General features: G+C 42.4%; 1 protein-coding gene across 10 annotated transcripts in view; it reads right to left on the reverse strand.

The window, feature by feature from the left end:
• EP400 (E1A binding protein p400) overlaps positions 1–26317 on the reverse strand; it is a 118148-nt gene that overhangs the window by 51765 nt on the left and 40066 nt on the right. For 5 of the 10 annotated variants that reach the window (XM_063084934.1, XM_063084931.1, XM_063084921.1 and 2 more), the window contains 11 exons: positions 25829–25918; positions 17687–17794; positions 16552–16742; positions 16090–16267; positions 13428–13564; positions 11670–11839; positions 10987–11161; positions 10741–10877; positions 7118–7304; positions 4430–4596; positions 2616–2785 (listed from right to left, as the gene is read on the reverse strand). In XM_063084934.1, the coding sequence (XP_062941004.1) occupies positions 2616–2785; positions 4430–4596; positions 7118–7304; positions 10741–10877; positions 10987–11161; positions 11670–11839; positions 13428–13564; positions 16090–16267; positions 16552–16742; positions 17687–17794; positions 25829–25918 (1710 nt within the window). Of the gene's footprint in view, positions 1–1508; positions 1752–2615; positions 2786–4429; positions 4597–7117; positions 7305–10740; positions 10878–10986; positions 11162–11669; positions 11840–13427; positions 13565–16089; positions 16268–16551; positions 16743–17686; positions 17795–25828; positions 25919–26317 lie in introns of all 10 variants that reach the window. The other 5 variants (XM_063084913.1, XM_063084910.1, XM_063084903.1 and 2 more) reach the window with 2 other exon arrangements.

The raw sequence follows: 26317 nt of genomic DNA on the forward strand, positions 1-26317 counted from the left end.
TATTACTACAGATACAGAAGAATAAATAACTGGCTCCAATTCCACCCAACATTTTTCAAAATCTGGAAATGTATTTAAATACATGAATAAATCACATAAATAAACAAGGCTTTAAGATATAAAGTTTCACACTAATTTGAATTAGATCATAGGATTCCATCTATAACATTTACCATGAGAAAAATGTGAAATTTAACATTACCTAAAAGATTTTTTTTTAAAACATAACTCAGATGTAATCATATGCCCCTGACTCAAAAATATGCTACCTTCAGGCTATAATTGAACAACAGGCTTAAAGGAGCTTTACCCAATGGTTGATATTCGAGTCTAAATGCTCATCCCAAGAAAATCCATGCCAGAATTATTAGTGATACTATAAAGAGAATAGTTAGTAGAAGACTAGAAACATATCTAAAGATATCTTGCCCACAGAATAACCATGAACAAGGAGGGGAAAATGAAAAGAGGAGACACAGAGATTTGTGCGTAGAAATCTCCCATGAGTCCTTCTTGGCCCATCCACAAGTGAAGATCGACCAACGTGAAAAGCCCTCTGCTCATGCTGTAGATTCCCTTGAGCGCAGCACGCAAGCCCGTGTCCAGCCTAGACAAGGGCAAACTAGGCAAGTGCTTTCTCCCTCAGGGCAATTAACCAGGACAATTACTCTTTACTTGTTGGCAACGGAAGAGAGAGACTCACGATGAGAGAAAATTAGTTTGAACTCTGTCTCCTCACACCACCTCTTCCCCCTTTTCCCTCCTTCCAGAAAGGCCTCGACACAATTTTGTTATACTAACAAATAAAGTACTTAAGGTGGCATCTGAAAAACAGCATAACCCACAATACTTTAAATTAGGATAATTTCAACAACAGAATAAGGGTATATGTAAGATTTGAAAACACACTAATCCCACTGGCCATAGTAAAAAGGTCTGTATTAAGAAGAAAAACGTTGCGATGTTTTTTGTCAAGAAATTATTACAAAATGTCTTGGTTGAGCAATTACCCATTCTAAGTTTAAATATGGTAATAAATAAAAGACTAAAAAGACCTAATGATTTTTAGGAACCTAAAGCTAATTCACAGAGCTGGTAAGGGAGTCACTTTCTAAAGCATTCACTGTCATTTTATTGGCACTTGCTCCCCAGGAGCTGACCCATGTGGTGACGGACCGCCAGCTTGGCTAACAGTAAAGAGAGGGGCTACAAACAGCCCACCAGAGCTGTGCAGCGAAGGCAGCAGAAGAACAGAGTGGATGGAGGGAACAAGGAGAGAGGACAGTGGGAAGGAGAGGAAGGCCTGGCAATGATCTCCACAGAGGCCCTCCCTGCTATACACTTCAGGGCCAGGAATGGCAGCACTGGCTAAAGGCAGCACTAGGGTGTGGGATTAGGGGAAAGACAAAGGAGGTTGACAGTAAAGGCTCTTCCTATATCCCTGTGTTCTTAACATAACTCCTCTGGGGTAAAGAGATGGCAGAATCCGGAGAGGCGAGGCCACTTACTGGGCAAGCGGGCCTGGGCCTGCGAGGTGAGCACCAGCCTCTGAGGCAGCGCGCTCTGCCCGGCCGCGTGCGAGGGGGCCTGGGGCTGGGGCGGGGGCTGGCCTGGGATGGAGGCCTGCACAGTGGTCTGAGCCCGCAGCTTCGCAGGATGGGCTGGGCTAGCTGCGGTGCTGAAGGTCGAGGCAGGCTGGTGTCGTGGAGCACTGGTGGAAGCCTGAGAGGTCTGAAACGGGGCTGCTGCCGCTGCAATCGATAAGGTTTGTTTGTGCAAAGCTGTTAGAGGTTCTTAATAAAATGCAATATTTTAAACCCGAATTTTAAAGAAATAAAATAAACATTATTCACACTATCTCTCAAATAAGAAGCCCTCTCTTTAAAAAAAAAATAGGGCGGGGGGCCTATATAGCTTATAGGGTTAGAGAAATATAATTTTATATCTGCTGTTAATTATTTTCACTTTGAGCTAATCAGTACACTACACAGTACATTTCTCACACAGTAAACAGGAAAGTATTAGAAGTCAGCCCAATCAAACATTAATATCAATCGGAAACTTTTTCCTAAACACACAAAAACGCATACGCAGAGTCTCCATTCTTATCTTTACAAAGAACTCTTGCAACAATGCAGCTCTAAACATTTATTTATATCTCAGAAAAACACAATGAACATAATACTGAGGACTCCTTTGACTGTAGGTTATAATACTATTTTTATTACCTTTTCTGCCATTTAACCCTGTCCATCCTCAAAGCAATCACCAGTTGAGATGATGGCACAAAAAAAAGAAGAACAGCCTTTCTCAGAAGCTTCCTGAGTGGTTCTCACACACATGCACTCACATAAAGGAAACTGTTCTGCCAAAGCGCACATCATCATCAGACCAACAATTACTCAACTAAGGAAAATTTCTTGTTTAAGGAAAAAAATCCACTATAAGAGATTTAAAAGTCTAAAACTCATTGAGAACTATACATGGCATCTTCAGAGAGCCAGTGGACGGTTCCTATTCCATCCACTGGAATGATTATGACATTCAAAGGGGCAATAACTTACTCCACAAAAACCTTCTGTAATACTGAGAGTAGATGACCACACGAAGTATACCTTTTGCATCTGGGTTTGCAGAGAATGTAGCAATTGGTGGCCGTCCTCGCACTTGGCCCTGTGGAGCAGCAGTGGCTGTGGTGGAGGCCGCTGTCCGGGGCGGGTGTGTGCTGGGGAAAACCACGGTGCGACCCTCAGGCTTCTGGCCATATTGCACAGGCTGGAACAACCTAGACGACACAGTCCAGACAAGAAGATACACAGCATCACCAAGCTGCAGAGATGACAGGCCGCCTACAGGAGCCGAGGGGTACAGGACACCCTGGGAGACCAGAAGAAGGTCCCCAGCCCCAGGAGTGCAGTTAAAGAGGGACAGGTGAAAGAATTCTAAATACAGGTTGAGGATTCCTAATCTGAAAATCTAAAACTTTGTGAGCACCAGCATAACACTCAAAGGAAATGTTCACTGGAGCATTTTGGATTTTCTGATTAGGAATGCTCAATTGGTATGTATTCTATAAATATTCCAAAGTTTTTTTAAAAAATCCAAAATCCGAAACACTTTCAGTCCCAAGTATTTCAGCTGAGGGAACTGAACTGCTCTAAAAAGCTCACTTCAAGCCCAGCGGAAGTTGCTGACAAGACCTAGTTAAACAAAAGTGGTACATCCACCCTGACTCTTGGTGGTATAGGGAGAACGTTATCTTAAGCTCACATCAATGTGGATCAGAAAAAAATACATGCAGCACATAAGAGCTATGGTAACACTGTTGAGAATAACAGTGAAATGGGAGGAAAAGTCAACTTGACAAAATGATTTGATAACACGGCAGTTCAGGTAACAGACAAGAAATGACAGGAACAGTAATGGTGCTCACAGTAACAGTGAGGAAAACTCAAAAAGGGTCCGAATCAGGCTGTCTTTCTTGAATTTTAGTGTAATGGAACATGTTCTCTTCCATCACTTGGAAAGCCACAATGGCAGTTTTCAAAACCCCTGTACAAAGTAACAGGCCATCAAAAGCCATTAAATGAAGTCCAACTAGCACCAGCAAATGGAACGGACTCCATCGTTTATTTAACTAAAGGCTTCAGGCTCCCTGAAAAGCAGTCTACTGGGTCTGCATGTCCTCAGGCTATGCAGAAACTGCCTGGTGTTGGTGAGGTAAGGATGATTTGTTCAAAATCTCTGACGGGGCCAAGTAGAGGAGTAGCAAGAAGAGCGGGTAACCAATCTACAGAATCAGCCTCCTTATCTCCAAAACCCCTATTCTCTTTCTCTTTTTTTAACCCAAGTATGGGATTTTCCATGTTTCCAATTGCTGGATGTAGCCTGTCTTAAATCACTTATATTTTGATTTAACCTGATATATCTGGCCCTCCCGGCCTTGTGACACCTACAACACCCTCATTTTAGATGTCTAACTGACGTCATCTATAAGAACAATGCTCTGCATTGTCAGGGCTGGAGCTTCTACCTGTCCATGCCACACGCTAAGGGCATGCCCTTTGCTCTCACAACCGGATGTCTGGTCTGGCCGTGACACCTGCTACCAGGCACCAGATTAAATTCAGCCCCAACAGCACCCCCAAATCCTAAAGTTTGCTTAACAACGACCAACAAGGTCATTCTTCAGGGCAGGTGAGTAGCCACACTGCGCTGCCCAAGAGACGTCTGTAACCAACTACGCTCATAGAAACCAAAGATATCTGGGAAATTCCCAGGAAAAGCAAATGACTAAATTAGATTAACAGCCTTTCTTTTCACCATTGATAGCCCAGGGACAGCTGAGGAAGGTGCCCTAACCCCACAGCCCTGCAAGCCGATCCCCAAGTATCCCCCACTCCTCACAGCAGCCAGTGGGTACACACACCTGCTGGCCTTCAGCTTCACGGCCACCGGCCGGGCTGGTGGGGGTGGCAAGGTGAGCAGCTCCTCCATGAGTTTCCTCGTTACCTTCTTCTTAGACAGCAATTCTGCCTCATGGCGAGTGATTTTATTTTCTAACCCAATGAGATCAAATATAGAAAGATCGGTTTCCTAAGTTGAAAAAGAAAAAAAAAAAAATCTTGCTACATGAGGTGGTAGAAAAAGCGCTTGACAAAAATCAAAACCTACTACAAAATGGAAAGACCAGGCCCCAGATCTCATGGTTCCGGTATCCCCATCTTTAAATTGGAAATGATGGCACTTGGGACTCTCTCATAGCAGTGGAAATGGACAAGGCAGCACTGACAGACAAGCCAGATGCAGCAGGAGCGAAAGGGCAGAATCTAGGACACTGCTGGTCTGGACACCTGGAGAGGACGAGCCTCTCTGAGAAGGAGGGGGGCTCAGGAAAGACCTGAGTGCATTGGTGCATGCATGCCGGTGGGAGACACTGCACACCTCTAATTGGTGATCCCTGTATGATTTACTCCAGACAAGACTGGAGGCAGCCTTCTTGGGGTCTCAGTGACAAACAGCCACATGGGGCGGGGAGTGATACTGCAGCCCAGTCATGGTGCTAGTCCAACAGCACTCAGCAGTCAGGAAGGACACAGGAAGATGCACTGCCTGAGTCCACAGCAGGAGCAAGCGCCCATCCCTGCACCACTCACCTGTGTTTCTCTTAGGACATTAAAGAATGAAAGCACAACATCACACCCACTAGGATGGTGAGAATCAAAAAAAAGATGTTAAAAAGACAAAAAAATGAAAAACAATTACAAAAACAAAGAAATATGGGGGGAAAAATGAAAAAGAAAAAAAGAAAAGTTAAAAATTTTTTAAAAAGTAAAAAAAAAAAAATAGAAGGTGTTGGTGAGGGTATGGAGAAAGTGAAACCCTCGCACACAGCTGGTGAGGATGTAAAATGGTGTAGCCTCTGAGAAGGCTAAACAAGAGCAACCACACAACCCAGCTATTCCACTCTTAGGTTTTCACTACTCTCAGGTACATATCTATGTCCACACGAAACTATGTAGAGAAACATTCACAGCAGCGTTATTTATAACAGTCAAAAAGTGGAAACACCAAATATCCATTAACCAATCAATAGATAAACAAAATGTGGTCTATCCCATGCAACATAACATTATTCAGTCTTAAAAAGAAATGAAATTCTGACACATATTACAACGTGGATGAAACTTGAAAATATTACGCCAAGAACCCAGATCCAAAAGGCCACATATGATTCCATTTATATGAAATGTCTAGAGCAGGCAAATCCATAGAGACAGAAGTAAATTAGTGGTTGACAGGGCTGGAAGGAAGAAGAATGGGAATTGAAAGCTCATGTGTATGGGATTTCTTCTTGGGGTAATGGAATGTTCTAGAACTAGTGGTGATGGATATAAAACTCTGTGAATACAATAAAACCAGCGAATTGTACACTTTGGAAAGTTGAGTCTTACAGTACATGAATTATCTCAATAAAGTTGTTTTTAAAATGAAAGTACATCATAAAAACTACTACATATGTAATATCTCTGCTCTAATACCCTGAGATATTAGACAGATAAACAGAAAGAAGGAAGGAGACCCCAGAAGAGCAAGGATTGCTGGCTGTCCTGCTCATTGTTTTGTTAGTTCCAATGCCTAGAAAAATGGCTGGCACCTGGTAGGCATTCGATAAGTATTTGCTGAATAAATGAATGAAAACAACAGAAATATCATATACTGAGCTCTCAGGTGCTAGGTACAATACAGTAGTCCCCCACTATCTGCAGTTTCAGTTACCTGCAGTACAGTACAAGAAGATATTCTGAAAGAGAGGAAGAGAGCTCACATGAGCATGAGCACAGGTTCACATAACTTTGATTACAGTACATTGGTATAATTGTTCTATTTTTTTATTAGTTGTTAATCTCTCACTGTGCCTGATTTATAAATGAAACTTTATCATAGGTATGTACATATAGGAAAAGACAAAGTATATATAGGGTTTGATACTATCCATGGCTTCAGGTATCCACTGGGGATCTTAGATAAGGGGGGACTACTCTGTAAGGTTCTTTCCACGAATTATCAAGTCAATACACAAGCAACAGAAAGTGAGTAATTATCCCCATATTACAGCCTAGAGAGGCAATCTCGCACAAAACCACCCAGTTGGTGTGTGGCAGGTACAGGGTGGCCCTAACGTGCACTCTGGGTCCACAGCACATAATCACTGCAGCTCACTGACTCTCAGGCAGCATCTGGACATGCCCTCTGGGACAGCCTCTTGGCACTCCACAAGTTTCTCTGTGCCAATACACAGGCATCGCTCCGGCCCTCAGTGAAGCGACTTTACATACCGTGCACACTGAGGTTGCTTCTCATCCGTAAGGCCAGGAAAATCCTCCCTTTGCATCTCTTCGCCTGTGAGCTTAACTCCCTTGTGTAAATTTCCAGAAGTTGAATGCTATGTCAAGGGGCAGCATACCATAAACATTCCCAAGTATTGCCAAGTACCAGGCAATTTTAAAATGCAGGACAGAGTTTGTCGGAAACCAACTTCCAAGAACCATTTTATCTATAATATGCCCAGAAAAGACCTCACACAGTTACTGAGCTTTCTGAACACTCCACTTACCTTCCAAAAATCTCTCTCCAGTGCTTTTAGAATCAGAGATGCAGACCTATACACAAGAGACCCTGCCACATAAGAGGAATCCGGGATCCGTGGCTCTACCAGCCCAGGGTGGTTGCAGATACGCTGCAGCCGCATCAGGATGCTCAGGACGTTGATGAAGTGCCCACTCTTCAGAGCTTCCTGAGTTCTGCTCATGGGGGAAGAAATGTGAGACATTTCAACCTGAATGGTAAATGCATAGATTCAGAGTCCTTGCAACCTGTGTTCCTAATTCCAGAGACACAATAACCACCATACTTTCTCTAAATACAGTTAATAAATTAGTGATGTAGAACACTCAACTCCAGATTCCTCAGAGCTCTCCATATACCCACGATTCATTCATCATCCATGTGTAAAATGAGGCGGCGGCAGCCAGATGTAAACCCAGCTCTCAGGTGCTTCCCCTTCCCAAGGGTAGATGGTCATGCTACAGGGACAGGAATGACACATTCCAATTGCAAGAGCAATGAGCACTCTGAGGGAGGAGTGGAGACATCTAAAGGATGAAAGGAATGAGCTAAGTGAAGGGGCAGGATGACAGCACAGCAGACAAAGAGCGATGTCCCTTAGGCGCACACTCAGGGGAGAGTTCCAGGCCCTTGGTCCTGCAGATGGAGGGTATGGTGATGAACAAGGGCCAAGGTCTGTGTTCTGCTGCAGCCTACTGCCCAGGGAAGGGGCAGACAGACCTACAGTGCACACTGAGGCCAGGTCTATGCAAGAACCAGAAGCAATGCACGTGTAGTAGACCTCGAGGGTGAGGAGGTGGCCGCCCTGGGCAGAGCACAGCTCATGTGGAGGCAGGAAACGCAGGCAGAAGTCACAAGGGATGGCTGGCCTAGAAAGACTCAGGAAGTGCAGACAACGGAAGCAGCCACACGATCCACAGAAGGAGGAGGCCACTGGGACAGGGGCTACAAGGAGGGGAGCTGAGAACAGGACTTGGCTGTGGATTCACACCCAGGAGTCACAGTAGACCTCAGCACAGCCAGCTCCCAGCTGCACAAAGTAAGCCACATGGCGTGGGGGCTGCGAAGACTGAAGTGCAGAGACGCAGAAAGATGGCCCCTACAAGCCTGGCTCTGCAGGCAGAAAGGCAATGGAAGAGGGGCAAGGGACAGCTTTTAAAAACAAGTGCTGGGGGCCGGCCCCGTGGCGCACTCGGGTGAGTCCAGCGCTTGGGAGCGCAGTGGCGTTCCCGCCGCGGGTTCGGATCCTATATAGGAATGGCCGGTGCGCTCACTGGCTGAGCGCAGTTCGGGCGACACCAAGCCAAGGGTTGCGATCCCCTTACCGGTCACAAAAAGACAAAAAAAAAAAAAAAAAACAAGTGCTGGTGTAAAGGTCATGCTTCAGAAAGGTTAAAAATACCAGGAAGACAAAAGGACACTGAAAATGAAATGTTCCAGGTAAGGAATGGGACTCAGAGCCCATGGGGAGAGACTGACAACAGAAAAACTGCTCTCTGCCGAACAGGAACCCAAGAGGAGCTGGTGCAGATGCACGGTGTGGCCTGGGAGACTGGTCTGGTGTCTGCCATGTTCTCAGGGAGGAGACAAGCTCTGGAGGACAGTCACTGGAAAGGGCAGAGAGGTACTGACCAAGACAGGGCACTCAGAAGCCACCCCAGGACCCTGAGGCCATGGGCTGCAGGCTTCAGTCTTCCAGTCCGTGTGCCCCACAGCACCTAGAGAATCAGCTACCAGGTGCTACAGCGGTTTGAGGCATGTGCACACCTGACACAATGACAGTTGGGTTTCCAGGCTCAGGGGAAAGAGGAAAGCTCATAAAGAGCAAGAGTCTCTTCCTGCTATTCCAACCACGGAGCAAACACCACAGAGCCAGCCTAAGACTCGCAGAATAACAGTTCCAGTGCCACAGCCGCTCACACCTTGGGGATGCAAGTCAATGCACTCAACTGCATCCCATAAGCACAAAAACCATAGAAAAGTTACAGTCAGATCCCCTGAGAGCGGGCGGGTGACCATGATCTACATGATGCTCCCCTTTCATGCTAGGCTGGAACCAAACCTGCAGAGAAGCCACAATTTGCGTCCACTCACACATACTCCACATAAACTAGTATTAGTGTGTTACCAGAGGTGACAAAGAACAATTTCAATATTCTACTGAGAAATCTGACACTGGGGCTTCAGCCATATGGCAGAACCTTTTCTGTCCACGCACAGTTTCCACAACGTTCAGGAGGCTTTGCCCTTGCTCATGCTGTGAGAAAATGTGGTTTTCAACTCCTCCTTTTCTTGATCAAACATGTTGATTGTTGAGTTATCAATGCAGTTTGTCGAGGACTATCTGAGAAATCCTACAAGTGAGTAGTCATGCTCACTTACGTTGCATCCTAGATTTTCCAATCATAAGCCTTTAAAGCATGCTGCACTGAGAGCAAAACCATTTCTTGAAGCCTTCCTGGATGTAGGAGCTGCTGAGAGAACTTTACATGCATGCCCATGTAACCCCTAGGCTGCAGCCAAGTAATAAAGTACAGCGAGGCCAGACCGACCAGGTCACACCGCGGGTGATGGAGGGTCCATCCCTCCCCCCTGGTGGAGGCAAGTGCTCACACCACCACCTCAGATCTGTTCTGCCATGTGCCTCCGTCTTTTCCCACAGGTGTGGGCACAGGAGAGCCAGGCAAGGAGTGTGGCAGTCTCTGACACAGACACACAGGGACCAGTGAAGGCTGCTGAGGTGACATCTGGGGTCAGACCAGTAAACACACTATGTATTCTCACCTACCTACGAGTAGACACGAGTGGGGTGTGATTACTGAGTACAAATAAATTTAAAATACTTCAAAACTTCATCTTCACATTTTCTGTGTTTGTTTTCTCTAATCTAAAATCAGGAAAATAGAGAGCCTGATAGAAAGAACTAAAACAACCATGTGAGAGGACGGACCACAGAGAGTTTCAAGGTGAACCCAACACTTGTGTCTGCACACAGGCACGGCTACTACCCACCAGCATGGCCCTGGCCAGAGGGGAGTCCTGGAGAAAGGCGACTGCAGGGTGTGGAGCATTTGGCTCTATGACCTTCTCACTGAGCACTTGTTCCTGCTCACAGACACACAGCAAACCACCCTCCTGCCCAGGCCAAGCTGACCGCAAATACCAGGTCCTCTGATTGGCTGTGAAAAGACAAGCTGTCCAATGCTAATCTCTCCTGGATGTATCTAAACTAAAATACCGCAAGACTAATCCAGACAATAAAGATAGCAGGAACAAACATCATGCTACATAGTGCAGACCTCCTGAGACAGCAAGTGGAGGAGGTTTAAAGAGGGAGGGGCCAGAAGCATGAATCCAGAGTGGGGACATGACAAAAGGAGGGGTTCAGAGGGGGGAGGGGCCAGAAGGACAGTCCAGGAGAGGGAGGGGCAGAAGGAGCCAGAGAGAAATGGGAACATCCAAGAGAATGCAGGGTCCACAGGGCATGGACAGCACCTCAGCCTCCAGCTCCAAATCTACAGAAAGGAACTTTCTACTGAGGTCACAGAGAGGGTCTCCACTCCTAATAGCCACAGACGGTGAACAAGGCCCATGCCAGGACCCAACACTCACCCAGGTTGCAGAATAACATCCTCATATAAAGCTTTCTGTCGATTAGAAAGGCGACACTTCAAAACATGCTCATATTTCTTTGTCAGCTGCTTTTCCACATCTCGTTTAGTTCTCCTCAAAATAAATGGCTGTGTCACCTAAAACAAACATAACTATCATTTCCTTTCCAAAAATGTTACCACACACATTTACAGTAAGGCATATGCATTTTTAATTAATTAGCTAAAATGATAAAACCAAACGCACCCTATGCAATCTTATGACCACTTTATGATAGTAGTCCTGGTTTTCATCACTGGGGGCTTTCAGCGGGAAGCTCAGGTAGGGCCTGGAAATCCCCGGAATGAGAAAATGCACCATGGTCCAGAGCTCCAGGAAGGTGTTGTGCAGTGGCGCATCGATCAGAAGCAGACGCTGCTGGCTGCAACGACGATGAGAGAGAACACCTGACATTCTAAAGTACATAAAGCTGGATGCAGAATTGTTTTCCTGAGGGCCGAGCCTGTGGCGCACTCGGTAGAGTGCTGCGCTGGGAGCGCGGCGACGCTCCCGCCGCGGGTTCGGATCCTATATAGGAATGACCAGTGCACTCACTGGCTGAGTGCCGGTCACGAAAAAAAACGACAAAAAAAAAAAAAAAGAATTGTTTTCCTGACCACGTTTCAGAAAAGGGATGACAAGGATTTTATGCAGTTAACATAAATGTACATCTGCCCTGAAGGAATGGACCAACTGAATCAACTTCTTGGGTCTTTAGCCCTTCCTGCTATGATAAAGGTGAAGGGTAAATTCTTTGTAGCTAAAAGGCAATTTCTGTGTGTCTGCAAGTATCTAAACTTCTTCAAAAAAATCCATCCTTTATATCAATAACAACAAAGAACACTCAGTGAGGAGGGGACAGCACACAGTACTTGAGGGACAGGTCAGACCTCTGCAGGGTGAAAACTGCCTCCCAGTGCCGCTCGGTCAGGCCCTTTACACGCTGCATCTCATCAATGACCAGGCATTTCCAGCGCACCCGAGAGAAGGAGGCATAGCCCCGGAAGAACTGCTTGTAGGACGTGATGCAGATGTGGCAGCTGTTGGGCTCAGCCCATTCCTGCAGCAGAGAAAGGGGATGCCATTGTCTTCCTATTCTTTGTCTTTTGCAACCAGTCATCTTTAGAATACTTCCCAAAGCTTTCACCACCAAGTCAAACTGCCCACCCATAACTTTACTCATTTTTCTTAACAGCTTTCTAGTACTGCACAGAAAATAGCCAACTTTGTATTTTTATCTTTTCCTCTAGGAGTCAAAAGCACTTTTGCTGACAAATTAAGAAGCTGCTTTAAAGGCATCAACAACCATCATTTTGGAAAGAGATTATCATAGAGGATTCTGAATTGGGACAAGCTTTTACAGTATATAATCAGAACAAGAGAAAAATATACTCAAAAGATGATAAGAAATGTGAGTAAGTTGACACTAACTGCATGATAAGCTTTTTAAAAACAAATTAATACTAGAGATAGTGCTATGGTTAGAATGTGACCCCTCCAAAATTCATGTTGAAACCTAATCAGCTTTATGGTAATAATAAGAGGTGGGGATTTCTCTTCTCTCATGAAACGGTGAGTGCCTTATGAGAAGACTAGAGGCAATAATAGCATAGGCCCTTTTCCTCTTCCATTCCTTCTCCACCACATGAAAATGCAGCATTCCTTCCTTCCATGGATGCAGCAACAAGGCCCATCTTGGAAGTAGATACTGGGCCCTCACCAGACACCGAACCTGTCGGTGCCTTGACCTGGACTTCCAGCCTCTGGGACCATGAGAAATAAATTTCCACTGTTTGTAAATTACTCAGTCTGTGGTATTTTGTTACAGCAGCACAAACAGACTAAGACAGAAAATAAAAAGGAAAACATATCTCAAGGTACTTACTTTTTCACTAGATACTACTCCACACAATGATACCTAATGATGAGCCAAATATTATATTCGATGAAAAATTGTGATCAATATACATTTACTTAGGACCTAACACTAGAAATTATCAGATGACTAAAAGAAAAAAAAAGTCCAAATTTGTTCCAGAAACCTATCTATATGTTACAAATATTCTTAATACAGTCGGCCCTCCACATCTGCAGGTTCTGCATGTGTGGATTACACCAACTGCAGATCAAAATGCAGTATTTCCAGGATGCAGAACCTGTAAATATGGAGGGCCAAGTTTTAATATAGAAGGTTATGTAGGGCCAACTGTGGGACTTGGTATCCATGGAATGGGTGGCAGGTCCTGGAACCAAACTATAAATGTGTGAATGGAAATTATTTCATGAATTTATAATTCAGAATTTCTTGTTTATGCTTGTGAAAATCAATGGGGCCTGTAGGTAAAAGGACTGTAGGGTCTCCAGAGAATACTTTAGCTCTGGAAAGAAATTCCCTCACTTTCTGGGAAGTGAAATTGAGCCCTCCATACAGGTGGGCCTGTGGCCCTGATTGCCAGGAACAACCAGGCTGACTGAGTGTCATCTATGCTTTCAACAGATTAAAAGTCTAGGAACAACATGATGATATCTCACGAATAAGTGATTCCTAATAATTACATTAATAAGCATGTCCCCACATTTTGAAATTTGTCTTCTGTAAAAATTAAGAAGGTTTTCTGTTTAGTTTCATTTTATGTTTAAAAAAATACCTGTCTCTTTGCTTTGAGTTCTCTGTGGCTGCCAACATACGAGAGGGTTTTGAGCCCAGGACACCAACGTTTCAATTCAAGTTCCCACTTGAGTATGTTACAACTTCTCACAACAACAAGATGGGGGCCCCAATTACCTACAAAGAAAAAAGACACATTAATTTTCCACTTTAAAATAATCTCTCAAGCCCAGGCATCTAGCAGTGCATTTGACCAGACACGTATGACAAGTGGACAGACGCACAGTTAAGGAGATGGTGGCGGGCAGGGGTTGTGGGGAAGCTTGCTTGTAAGACTCAGATGTGCAGTGCATCCCCCAACTGCCCAGAGTTGGGACAGGTTTCTCCAGCTCCTGCTGCTCTGCCACAGGGGTGTGCTGCCTGGCCCAGAAGAGGCACTCCACCAACACCTGTTGAATGACTGGCCACTGAATAACATCCGTTTTTATTCAAAACCAGAGTAGGCCCCACTGGGAGCCTGGGGAAGAACAACAAGCAACTGTCAGAAACCGAAGACAGTATGCAGACGGAACGCACACACTCACTCCAGAGGACCTGAGCCTCAGCGTCCAGCACACTCTGCCAGCTTCTTTCCCAGTGTGTGCAGGTCTGCTCCCCTGGAGTACAACCATCACTTCTCTCACTGGATGGCTAATGGAGCCATGTTCCCTCCGGCCTCTCCAGTCTTTCCCAGTGCAGAGTCAGATCGAGCACTCCCCCAGCCCCCCAGAGACCTGCACTAACAACCACCTCGCGCCAAGGCAAAGACACATCCTCGACATGCCAGTGGCACCTGCAGTCCCCACACCCACTGCCCCATCTCCTTGAGACCCTCCCCTCCAGTTGTCCCCGGCCCTCCCACTCCATCAGGTTATGTGAGGTGCGTCATTAACCATGCTGCTCCCCCTTTCCAGGCTGCAGGTGTACCCGTCCTCTGTGCTGGTGCAGGTATCCTGAGGGCCTGCTGCACATGCAGGGCCTAGAAACATGCCTGGTCAGGGCAGTCCCCAGATAAAGACCTGAGGAATGAACGACTGACTCATTCGTTCTCTTGTCCAATTAATGAAATAAAATTCCCTATCTTTACAAGAGGCTAATTCCATTTTTTACTATTGTATACATACTAATAAACACTTCTTTCACTTAAATCACTTTTTTCACTTAAATAATAAAATAGTAAGGCAAGGTGGCTTTTCCACCTTGAAGTAACTATATTAAATCTGTTTTGAAGTATTACGTTTAAAATATCACAATACTAGGGCCGGCCTGTGGCTCACTTGGGAGAGCGTGGTGCCAATAACACCAAGTCAAGGGTTAAGATCCCTTTACTGGTCATCTTTAAAAAAAAAAAAATCACAATACTGGGTCAAAAACAGAAACAAATTAGTGGAAGAAAAGAAGGAGCCCAGAAGTTGATCCACTTGTATATAAAAACTGATTATGAGATTGAATAAACTTTTCAAAACAAAGGCCAAGGAAGAATTATTTAACAATGATGCTGTGCTAAACTGTGTAAGAATTTGAGGAAAATGTTTAGAAGAAGCAACTCCCAAATGGAAGGAATAATGAGCCAGGTGAGTATTCATCCCCTCACTATGCTTCAACCTCTGTAGTCCCCTGAATCCCATCGTCCTGCCCAACAGGCAGATAGGATACCCAGAGCTGCTGCCCTACATGGCTTCTCCTCATCCAAACACTCCCACCCTTGCTTGTAAGACTCAAAAGTGCAGAGGATGATGCCATGCCCAGTTTTCCCCACAGCTACAGTGGGAGCCTACTTTCAGTTGGCAGCTGACACATAAGGCAGAACATTCATTCCGTGACATCTATGGGACACATTTTTTGCAGGAGGAAAAACAGTAAGAGACCCTGTGCTGTGACAGAGACACAAACCACCCCCTTCTGCATCCAGCTCGTACAGCAGCCGGCCCCTCCAGGCACAGAGCAGGGGACAGGGTAGGCACCTGACTCGAAGGCTGAGAGAGGAAGGGAGTGAAAGGTGGCTGACCCTAAGATCTGACAGGAGGCCAGAGGGCCTGTACGAGTTGTATGCCAGTTGGAAGAGAAACCAGTAAGGGCTATAGAGGGCTCACACTGTTCAGCTGCCAAGCCCACTCAGGGAACCCAGGCCTGTGCCAAGCCCACCCAGGGCACCCAGGCCTGTGCCCTAAGGAACCTGAGCAGCAGATCAGAAACAATGCCCCAGAAAGGAGAAATCCAGCAGGAGACAAGAGAGGAACGTGTACATTATAACATGACGAAGGCACAGTGAGCTGGGATGGGAACCACAGCACATGGGTGAGAGCCCAATAGCATTGGTTCTCACCAATCCAGAGACAGCACAAGAAGCCACACCACCACTCTACTGCCCACAATGCAGTGCCACACCTGAAGTCACAAAGCTCGGTCATGGCCCACTGGGTTTCTGTCTCACATTAGAGTTCAAACGACAGTGAGCTACTCGATCTAATGTTACTGTGAATGAGTTTCTTTTTTGTTCATGCAATGAGTATTTCTGGACATAAGTACTCTGCTCAGGATAAAGGACAGGAGAAAAAACTGGGTAAGAAGGCCAAGTCCCCACCCTTACATCAGATACACTGGCATACTGGTAAGTCTTCGCAAATACGTATTGTTCAAAATAAAGCACAACATACTCTTACCTTCATTACAAGCCAGGTGGGCAAAAAAGGCAATGATCTGCACTGTTTTACCGAGCCCAGCTTCATCTGCCAATATGCCATTGAGATTCTTCCGGTAGAGTTTGGCCAGCCAGTCCAGGCCAATCTTCTGATACTCTCTCAGAGCCCCATACAATAGAGACGGAGCATTAAACTTCACCTGTAGTTACAAGGCCAGCGAAAGAGTGACTGCTTGTCAAGTAATTACCAAAACCCTTTCTCAAAACTGAAATCTAAACCGTCACATGATACACTTATTGGAAAGCCACAAAAATGACCTATAGAAAACAAGAAAAGGGAGATCAAGAATTGCTTTTTCTGACAACTTCTGCAGTTGGGATAAAGAGCTTATTTGGAAGCAGGAGAAGCTTTTCTCATGACTCACTAAGATACATGTGCTTCCTCACAAAGACCCACCCCTCCCAGGGAAGCCCAGCACCTCACCGTTGTCGTGACCCGAGCACTGCCCTTGGGTAGAATGGCTTCGGCCACGGCGGTCACCTCTGCGATGTCCTTAGTGTTCGGTTTCCCAATATTCATTCTCTCAGCAGCTTTAAACTGATCCATAATAAATAGCGAGTCTATGAGAACCAAGTCCTTCCGACTCTCCCTGTCACTTGGACTGTCTTCTGCATCTATAACAACAATGAGACAAATGGAATTTGTGGCTGCTGTGATAGTTTTATAAGCCTAAATGTTAAAAAAAAAAAAAAAGACAAAAGTTTATAGAATCCAAATACTTCAAATACAGAATTAGGGAGTGAATTTTTTTTTATTTGTAATCCATTTTATATATCTAACAATGCTATCTCAATAAATGGGCAAGAACTCTTATGAAACTAGCAAACTTAAGACCATTCTGGAAAGACTCAGAGTATAAACTGCCCAAAGTAGCCTGGTATTTGGAAAATGTCTCTGGTGATTAGAAGCTAATAGATTTATAGGTATATCAGGGATTAGTGATCCTCTACCACTACCGAGAAAGGAAAAATTAGAACTGTCTCCCAAATATGAGAAGCAAGGTGGCAGCTAGCCGCTCCCAGCTCTTGGTCCTGCTGCTAGAGTGGGACCCTCCATAGCCCACCTCTGCCCTGGGCCAGCACCCCCTCACATGCACACTCATCTAATAATCAGAGCAAGTGGACTGAGCAAAGGCATATATTTCTGGTGTGTTCTGTGCATCTGTGTGAAATGCCTGATAAAAAATAAACTACTTAAAAACTACTGTGTTAAATAAACATAGCACAGCCTGAGTAAATATAATAAAAGTCTAGGTCCATAAAACGATAACTTTTATAAATCTAGAGAAAAATATTTCCACATCCTTCACATCTTGATCGAGTGCTCTGATAACTGTACCAAGTCAATAAATAAAAAGCATAGAACTTAGTAAAACTCCGTTCAGTATGACATTACATATTAAATAGATTTCCAATTTTTTATTTCATCAAACTAAAAGTAATTTTTTAAATCTTGTTTTATGCCTTCATCTGTTAGTATTTTGGCTTTTTATTTTTTCTTGACGGCTGGCCTGGATTTTCGTTTTTTTAAACCTGAATTTAAAAATGCTGAAACATACCTTCTTCTTCACTTGTCTCTTGACTATCAGGGTTAGGTTGGGGCCACTGGAAACCTGGCAGAAAGGCACCTTCATACAACTTCATCAAGTCAATTAAGGGCAGTTCAGCTGGAAAAGACATCAGGAAGAAAGGCGATTATTCTACAACAAGTGTCATCTAATAGGGAAAGAGAGGAGCCAGGAGAACCAGAGCAAAGAAGACAAAGGGGCTCCTTTTCACATACACTGCTTCTCCTGGCTTTAGATAATTCCTTGGAAAAAGTATATGTTTATTAAAAGCACATTTATTTTCTAAAAACTAAGATAGCTGCCCATTACTGATATAAAATCTAAAATATTCTTTACATAAAGTAAGATGAGAATCTTTGAAATGAAATGAAGAAACTCATCACTTCTCGGCCTTTTGGCTAAGATCAAGTGAAATGAAGAAACTCAAGTTTTATTCATAAAAGAACAAAAATATTTCTGAAATCATCTAATAAATGTATAGTAACACCTACAGACTAAGTTAAAAATGAATACCATTTCGAAACAATAAAACTTCTTAAAGAAAACATAGGAGAAACACTTCAGGAAATAGGACTGGACACAGACTTCATGAATACGACCCCAAAAGCACGGGCAACCAAAGGAAAAATAAACAAATGGGATTATATCAAACTAAAAAGCTTCTGCACAGCAAAAGAAACAATTAACAGAGTTAAAAGACAACCAACAGAGTGGGAGAAAATATTTGCAAAATATACATCTGACAAAGGATTAATATCCAGAATATACAAGGAACTCAAACAACTTTACAAGAAAAAAACAAGCAACCCCATTTAAAAATGGGCAAAAGAGCTAAGTAGGCATTTCTCTAAGAAAGATATACAAATGGCCAACAGACATATGAAAAAATGCTCAACATCACTCAGCATCCGGGAAATGCAAATCAAAACCACACTGAGATATCATCTAACCCCAGTTAGGATGGCTAAAATCTAAAAGACTCTGAACGATAAATGCTGGCGAGGTTGCGGAGAAAAAGGAACTCTCATACATTGTTGGTGGGACTGCAAAATGGTGCAGCCTCTACGGAAAATGGTATGGAGGTTCCTCAAACAATTGCAGATAGATCTGCCATATGACCCAGCTATTCCACTGCTGGGAATATACCCAGAGGAATGGAAATCATCAAGTCGAAGGTATACCTGTTCCCCAATGTTCATTGCAGCACTCTTTACAATAGCCAAGAGTTGGAACCAGCCCAAATGTCCATCATCAGATGAGTGGATATGGAAAATGTGGTATATCTACACAATGGAATACTACTCAGCTATAAAAATGAATGAAATACTGCCATTTGCAACAACATGGATGGACCTTGAGAGAATTATATTAAGTGAAACGAGTCAGGCACAGAAAGAGAAATACCACATGTTCTCATTTATTGGTGGGAGCTAAAAATTAATATATAAATTCACACACACACACACACACACAAAAAGAAAACCGGAGGGGGTGGCGGCGAAGAAGATATAACAACTACAATTACTTGAAGTTGATACGACAAGCAAACAGAAAGGACATTGTTGGGGGGTAGGGAGGAGAGGGAGGAGGGAGGGAGGTTTTGGTAAGAGGCAACAATAATCAACCACAATGTATATCGACAAAATAAAATTTTTAAAAAAAAAAAGAATACCATTTATAGAAAATAACTGATCAACAATAACTGATACATGATACATAAAAACACAAAATGTTTTAAAAAGTCAAACAAAAATGAGACAGAAAAAAGGTTCAGAAAGTATGATAGAAGATTTTTAAGCTTTTTGTTTAAAGCACTCACCCTAATTGCTTTAAAAAAAAAAAAAAAGCCACAGTAAAGCCCCAATCAAAACAGGCAAAAAGATGTCAAGCTATTTCACACAAAAAATTAGTCTAAAGGGCTAATAAAATATTTAATTGAGTGTCTCTAGTAATCATATAGTGCACAATTTGTCCCCTATCAAATTAGCAACCATCTCAAAAATCATAATATTGGAAAAATATAATGTATCAGATACTCTCAAACACTATTGGTAATGGTATAAACTGGCTTAACTTTTCCATAAACCGATATGGAAAGCTGAAGAGCTTTAAAATTTAATGCCCTCACCTCCTTACTCCCCACTTTAATGAGTCTATCTAGAGGAATGATCAGAAACTGGACCCACATTCATGTTCAGAGAAGTTCCACACAGTGTTACATATAATGGGGGAGAAAACACTTTAACTGAGCTGTTTACCTGTGATATGTAAGTTTTTCTGCATGTGTATATGTCAATAAAGGTTATAGAGAAAAAAAATAACAAATGTCACATACAAGTACAAGTACCCTTACAGAACAATACTAAAGGCACTATTTAAGACCAGCAAAAATCCCTCTGAATTCATTTGCTCATGATTTAAAATATTCATCATATTGTACTAATGGATAGATATGTGATTAAGTCAAGTAAAACTAAATCTTAATTGTAGAATCTAGGTGGTGGGTTTATGGTGTTCATAATAAGGTTCTTCCAACTTTTCTCAATGTCTGAATGTTTTCATAACAAAATGCTGGGAAATGTATATATACATTATATAATGGTTATGTAAGAAGGAAAAACACACAGGAAAAATAACTGAAAAACATTACAATAATAAGATAATTCAGTAAGGTTTCTTAAAACAAACTTAATACTTAGAAATCAACAGCCTCCACATATATAAATTAGTCAGAAGATATAATGGAAGAAAAGATCTCAGTTAGATAGAAAATTAAATACTTCCAATTAAACTTTCAAAAATGTACCACATCTCCATGAAGAAAGCTCTAACAGGTTCCTGAGGACCATGAAAGAATCCCTGACCCAATGAGAGGCATCCCCTATTCATGGATTTGACTCAACACCTCCTCGTGTCCACCCTGGCACCTCCCACACCAACTAGGGCTGGCCTGCGTGACTTCTGAGGCTTGTCTGTGAAAGACCCTGCAGTGCCCATCCCACCCTCTCATGGACACTTGCTCTGGGAAAACCAGCACCATGTCACACAGACATGCAACAGCCCCAAACATCCAGCAAGAATCTGCCAGCTGGCAGAGTGAGCCTGGCCAAGCCAAACCAGCTGAAGACAGCATCTTCACAGGAGCCCTGAGACACCAGCACCCAGCTGCTCCCAATTCCTGACCGGAAAGTGATAAAAGAACTAAAGTGCTAATTTATCATGGACTGTGGAGGATACTAACATTAATAAAGCACATGCATTCCACAGGGCCTAACATAGCTTAGTAGGACCACAGTCCTTAGTTTTAGCAGGGCCAAAGCCTTGTAGTTTAAGGAATAGCCTAACTTTTTAGTACTGCACATAGTAATGCTAAGCTTGGGAAAAACAGAAAACTTTCCCAGGACTGAAGTCTCTGCTGTAGATAAAAAAAATTGTAACACAGCAAAAATGCTTGCTCTAAGGGCAGTCGTCCTTGGTGCAGCTAAACCTAATGATGAGAAAGTGTGTGAGCTAAAAGCTTCAAGGTTGATGGTTTGGGGGATGTTCCACACCTCGCCTCTGGGTGTTTCTTTAAGTTTCTTGGGGAACTAAGTATTGCCATAATGATTATCTCATTGTTCTTTCTGTAACCACCTGTGTTCTTTTTCTGTAATTTTCTTGCCTGGACAATAAAAACAGAGAAAACCTGATTCTGTGTTACTCCTAGGAATCCTTCTCTCCTGAAGGAATTGCTCCTGGGGTTAACCCCTTCTGGGCCTCTCACTGCTCTGGAAAAATGGGCTTTGAGTAATCCTTTGTGTCTCCATCACCCTAGGAGAGGCGACAACGGACTCTACTGAGTCAAGGGTGCAAACAACAATCAGACAGCCACTACTAAGAGACTATGAAAAAGGGTAACTGGAAAGCTAACAGAGAAGGAAAAAATGGAATCATTTTTAAGATACTTGATTAATGCTTGAAGTAAGCATAAAGTGATAAAGAACAGATGAGATAAATAGAAAACAAATTTAAAATTTATGACAGATCTAAGCCAAACTAGAACAAACTTAAATTTAATACAAATCTACTAGAGCTCCATTTGAAAGACAAAGATTGTCAGAATGAGGTGGGGGAGGGGCCACAACTATATGCTGTTTACAAGAAACACACATTAAATAATAGAACACAGACAGAAGTTAAAAGAAACCCTCTCTGGAGAAAACTACTTTAGTGTCAGGCCTAACAGAAGTGTCACAAAGTTCCAATAAATTGTCAAAAAATCAATTTTTATTGACGCTAGGGAAAAAACGCACCCTCAGCAAAAACCAGGGTTCACACACATCAAGCAGAATAGGCTTGCAAAAACTCCACATACGGAATTACCAGGAACAAACGATAAAACACTTACTATATTCAAAGAAATAAAAGAGATAACTGGAAATGTGAATAAAGTGCAAGAGATAATTTTAACATTCAAAGCAGTTTTAAAACCATAAAGAATATAAACAAACTGGTAATGGTAACTAAAATTTAAACTCAATGGATGGGTTATCACATTAGGAACAACTTAAACAAGAATTCATAAAATAGAAAATGAATCTGATAAAATTATCTACAATACAGTAAAAATGATAAAGTAATAGCATAACAATCATAAATCTATATAACATAGTCTCAAAATATATAAAAGTTCACAGAAATAGAAAGAGAAATAAGTGCCACTATCATGATGGGAAATTTTAACATACCTCTCTCAGTAACTGACCAAGATGACAAAAATTCACAGTGAGGATACAGAAGAACTGGGCAACACAATCAACAAGTTTTAGCAACTGGACAGAGAGAAAACTGCAACATGAACTGCTGAAGGTATGCATTTTAAAGTACAGATGAAATGTCTATGAACTGGGCCATCCAAAACCTGCTTCAACAAAATTCAGATGAGTGAGAATCATAGAAATCCACTGTCTGATCAAAATGCAACTTACGCAGAATAATGATAAAAATTTATATCAAAACTTCTGTATTGTTTGGAAATAAAGGAACATACTATTCTATATACTCATGGGTCAATAAAAAACATAGGGGAAATTAGAAAATATTTGAAGCTTATTTCAAATAAAAACATGATATTCAGCTAGTACTGAGTTTATATTAATGAGCTAATGAAAATTAATGAGCTATTGAAAATTAATGAATTAGTCATCCAATTTAAGAAATTAGAAAAAGACAACTGTATAGAAAAAAAAGAAAGAAAGAAAGAAAGAAATACTAAGAGCAGAAAATAAAAACAGAAAACAATATACAGGCTCCCGGTACAAAGAATGAAACTGACAACCTTATGGCAAGACTAATCAAGAAAACAAAGACATAAACAAGCAGTATCAGGAAAAGGAAACAAAAGTTCAAATACAGCCAAGACTGAAACAGCATAAGGAGATATTACTGACAACGTACAAAAAAATTACAAAATTTAGATGAAATGAAAAAATTCTTAGAAAATGTAACTATCAAACTTGGCTATGAAGAAAAAAAATCCTGAGCTGTCCTACAACCATCTATGAAAATATACGCCTCAATTTAATGCGTGAGATTAGGATAACCTTAATGCTAAAACCTCCGTGGATAGTATGATAAATGGAAATTCTCATCCGGTCTCACTCATGAGCATAAACAAAATCTGAGCAAATCAAATACAGCATTGGTAAATGTAATTCACAGGAATTGACTCAAAGCAAAAATACCATAACCAAGGCTCAGTAAGAAAAAGCACCCTATAAAAATGCAACACCCAATTACAACAGAAATGCTAACTGAAGAATAGACATGAGCTTCATTAACACGATAAAAAATATCTACAAGAAAACCTTCACACCATGCCCAACAGTGAAACACTGAAAATATCATCATAACCATCCCAACAGCAGGAGTAAAGAGCACTCAGTACCTGCCAGGACAAGTCTTACACACACTACATTCTCAGAACAACACTGTGAAGTAGGAACTATCGTCCCCTTTCTACACCTAAGGAAAATGTCAGTTTAGACAACCCAACCAAGGTCACTGGGTTAGTGGGTGGCAAACAGTATATCTGAACCAAGCATTTATGTCTCAGCCACTACAATATACTGCTTTTCTGACTGAAAATGTTCCCTTTCAAATCAAGCACAAGCCAAAGTTGCCCACCATCAGCATCTTCTAATTCAACATTTTACTGAAAGTCCTACCCAGCATAATACAGCAAGGAAAAGTAATAAAGGAAACAAGAATTATAAAGCAAAACTGTCATTCTTCAGAAAGTGATGGTATACACAGAATTAATGCTGGGGCTAGCTGGTTAGCTCAGTTGGTTAGAGCGTGGTGCTGATCCCTGTGCCACCAAAATAATAATAATAATAATAATTAATCCAGAGTTTAGCAAAGTAGCCACATACAGAATCAGTAAATAAAACCAACTGCATTTCTATGTACCAAAAACAAACTTAAAATGTAATTTTAAAAAATAAACAATTTAATACAACTTCAAAAAATATACAGCACCTAGAAATTAACAAAAGATATACACGTCATAAAATTTCATTAAAAGCTATTTAAGAAGACCTAAGTAAATGAAGAACTGAATTTTGACCATAGATTGGAAAGACTCAACTTTATAGAGATGGCAATTCTTATCAAATGCTCATTAATGCAATTAATTTCTAATCAAAATTTCCAACAGGTTTTTCTGTAAAACCTGAGGAATTGAGTCTAACATCTATCCGAAATAGTCCCAAAATGGTGAGGACCGTCCCAAAAAAGAGCAAGATAGAGTAATTTACCTAATCAGCTATCAAAAATTATTATAAAACTATAATAATTAAGGTAGTGTGGTAGTACTACAGAAATTAGTACAAACTGGCCAATAAAACAACAAAGATCCCAGAGTAAGCCGTGCATATAAGGAAACTTGATTTATGTCTGAGCTCACATTGAAGATCAGTGGGGAAAAGACAGGCTTTTCAAACTCGTGCTGGGACAATTGGTTACATATTTTGGAAAAAAAAGAAATTGTACGCTCATTTCACACTATAGACTAAAGTAATTCTTGATGGATCAAAGACATCAATATGAGAGTAAAAACAAAAGTTTTTAGATGATAAGAAAGGACATCCTTGTGATCTTTAAGTAAAAGAGTTTTTTAAGAACAAAATTGATAAATTCAACTACTCTAAAATCAAGAACACCTTTTATCAAAAGGTACCGTAAAGAGAATGAAAAGATACACCACAAACTGGGAAGAGGTCACTGCAACGCATACCTGACAAAGAATCCACGTCCAGAACACATAAAAACACCTACGAGTTGATAAGGAAAAGAAAACCCAATACCAAAATGGACAAAAGACAGGCAGAAGAAGAAACACATGAAAAGATACTCTGCCTCGTTAGTTACCAAAGAAATGCAACCTGAAATCACAAGGGGACACCACTTCAAACATTCAGGGAGGACAGCACCAAGCATCCCTGAGTTGTGGAGCTCAGCGCAGCCCCACAGAACAAAGCAGAACAAAGCCGGCATCGTTTCTTGAAGCTGAGCCGCCCTCCAGCCTGCTCTCCACCTTCTGGCACACATGGACGTGCATATGCTTGGGAACAGGGAACACTCGCAGCAGAACCATCCACAAAGGCACAACACAGAACAAGCCCAAAGTCCACTGATAGCACAAAAAATAACTGGTGACACATCTACACACGGAATGCTGTTGGGCAGTGAAAATGAGTGCACTCAGCCACACACAACAACATGGATGCAGCTCAGGAGCCCAGTGGCAGCGTGAGGAGAGCACGCCCAAGCACTCCAGTGTGACTCCGTCCACATGAAGCTGTTCCACGTGTGAGCTGAACAGTATGGCCAGGGAGACATGTGTAGGTGACAGAGGGAAGAGTCAAAGGTGTAATCAACATAAAATCCAGAACGGGCATGACCTTGGGACAGAGGGCAGCAAGCAACAGGAAGGGACACAGGCGCTGCTCTTCTCAAGCTGGACAGCAATGTGGTGGCACCGGGGCTCAACATCTTGTTATTATTTATATCTGACACACATTTTGTAAATGTTGTTTTGTACCTATCTGACATTTCATAAAGGCATTCTTCAGTAAGGTGGCAACAGCATACCTTCTTTGGCTAAGTTAGAAAGCTCCATCTGGTGGTCCACAGCCCCCTCATGAGCTTCTTCCTCTTCAATGGTCTCCTCTTCATCTTCCACTGAAATTATGAGCAAATGTCACTGAGCTGCAAGACTTGCCTGGAGCTGCTTCAGTTGCTCATTACACACTGTAAGGCTTCAAAGTTGTTTTGTACAGCTATTAAAGACATTAAAACTGAGCTTTCTAATATCTCAGGTTCAATTTGGAACTGACAGTTTATTAAATAAGCAGAAAGCTGGGAACCCTATCATCCCTTTCATTTCACCTGTGAATCACAGCCCTGGTTTTGCAACACACAACAGACCTGATTCAGTCCAATACATGGAGAGATGCTAAACTTTCCATCTCCTGCTGAGTCTCCCTGCAGAAAAACCCACAGCATGCTATCTGGGTTCACCATGACCTCATCTTCGCCAGGCCAGCACCCATCCAGTACTTTCTTCAGCTCTTCTCCTGT

Source organism: Cynocephalus volans, chromosome 2, assembly GCF_027409185.1.
Source record: "Cynocephalus volans isolate mCynVol1 chromosome 2, mCynVol1.pri, whole genome shotgun sequence".
Taxonomy (NCBI): Eukaryota; Metazoa; Chordata; class Mammalia; order Dermoptera; family Cynocephalidae; genus Cynocephalus; species Cynocephalus volans.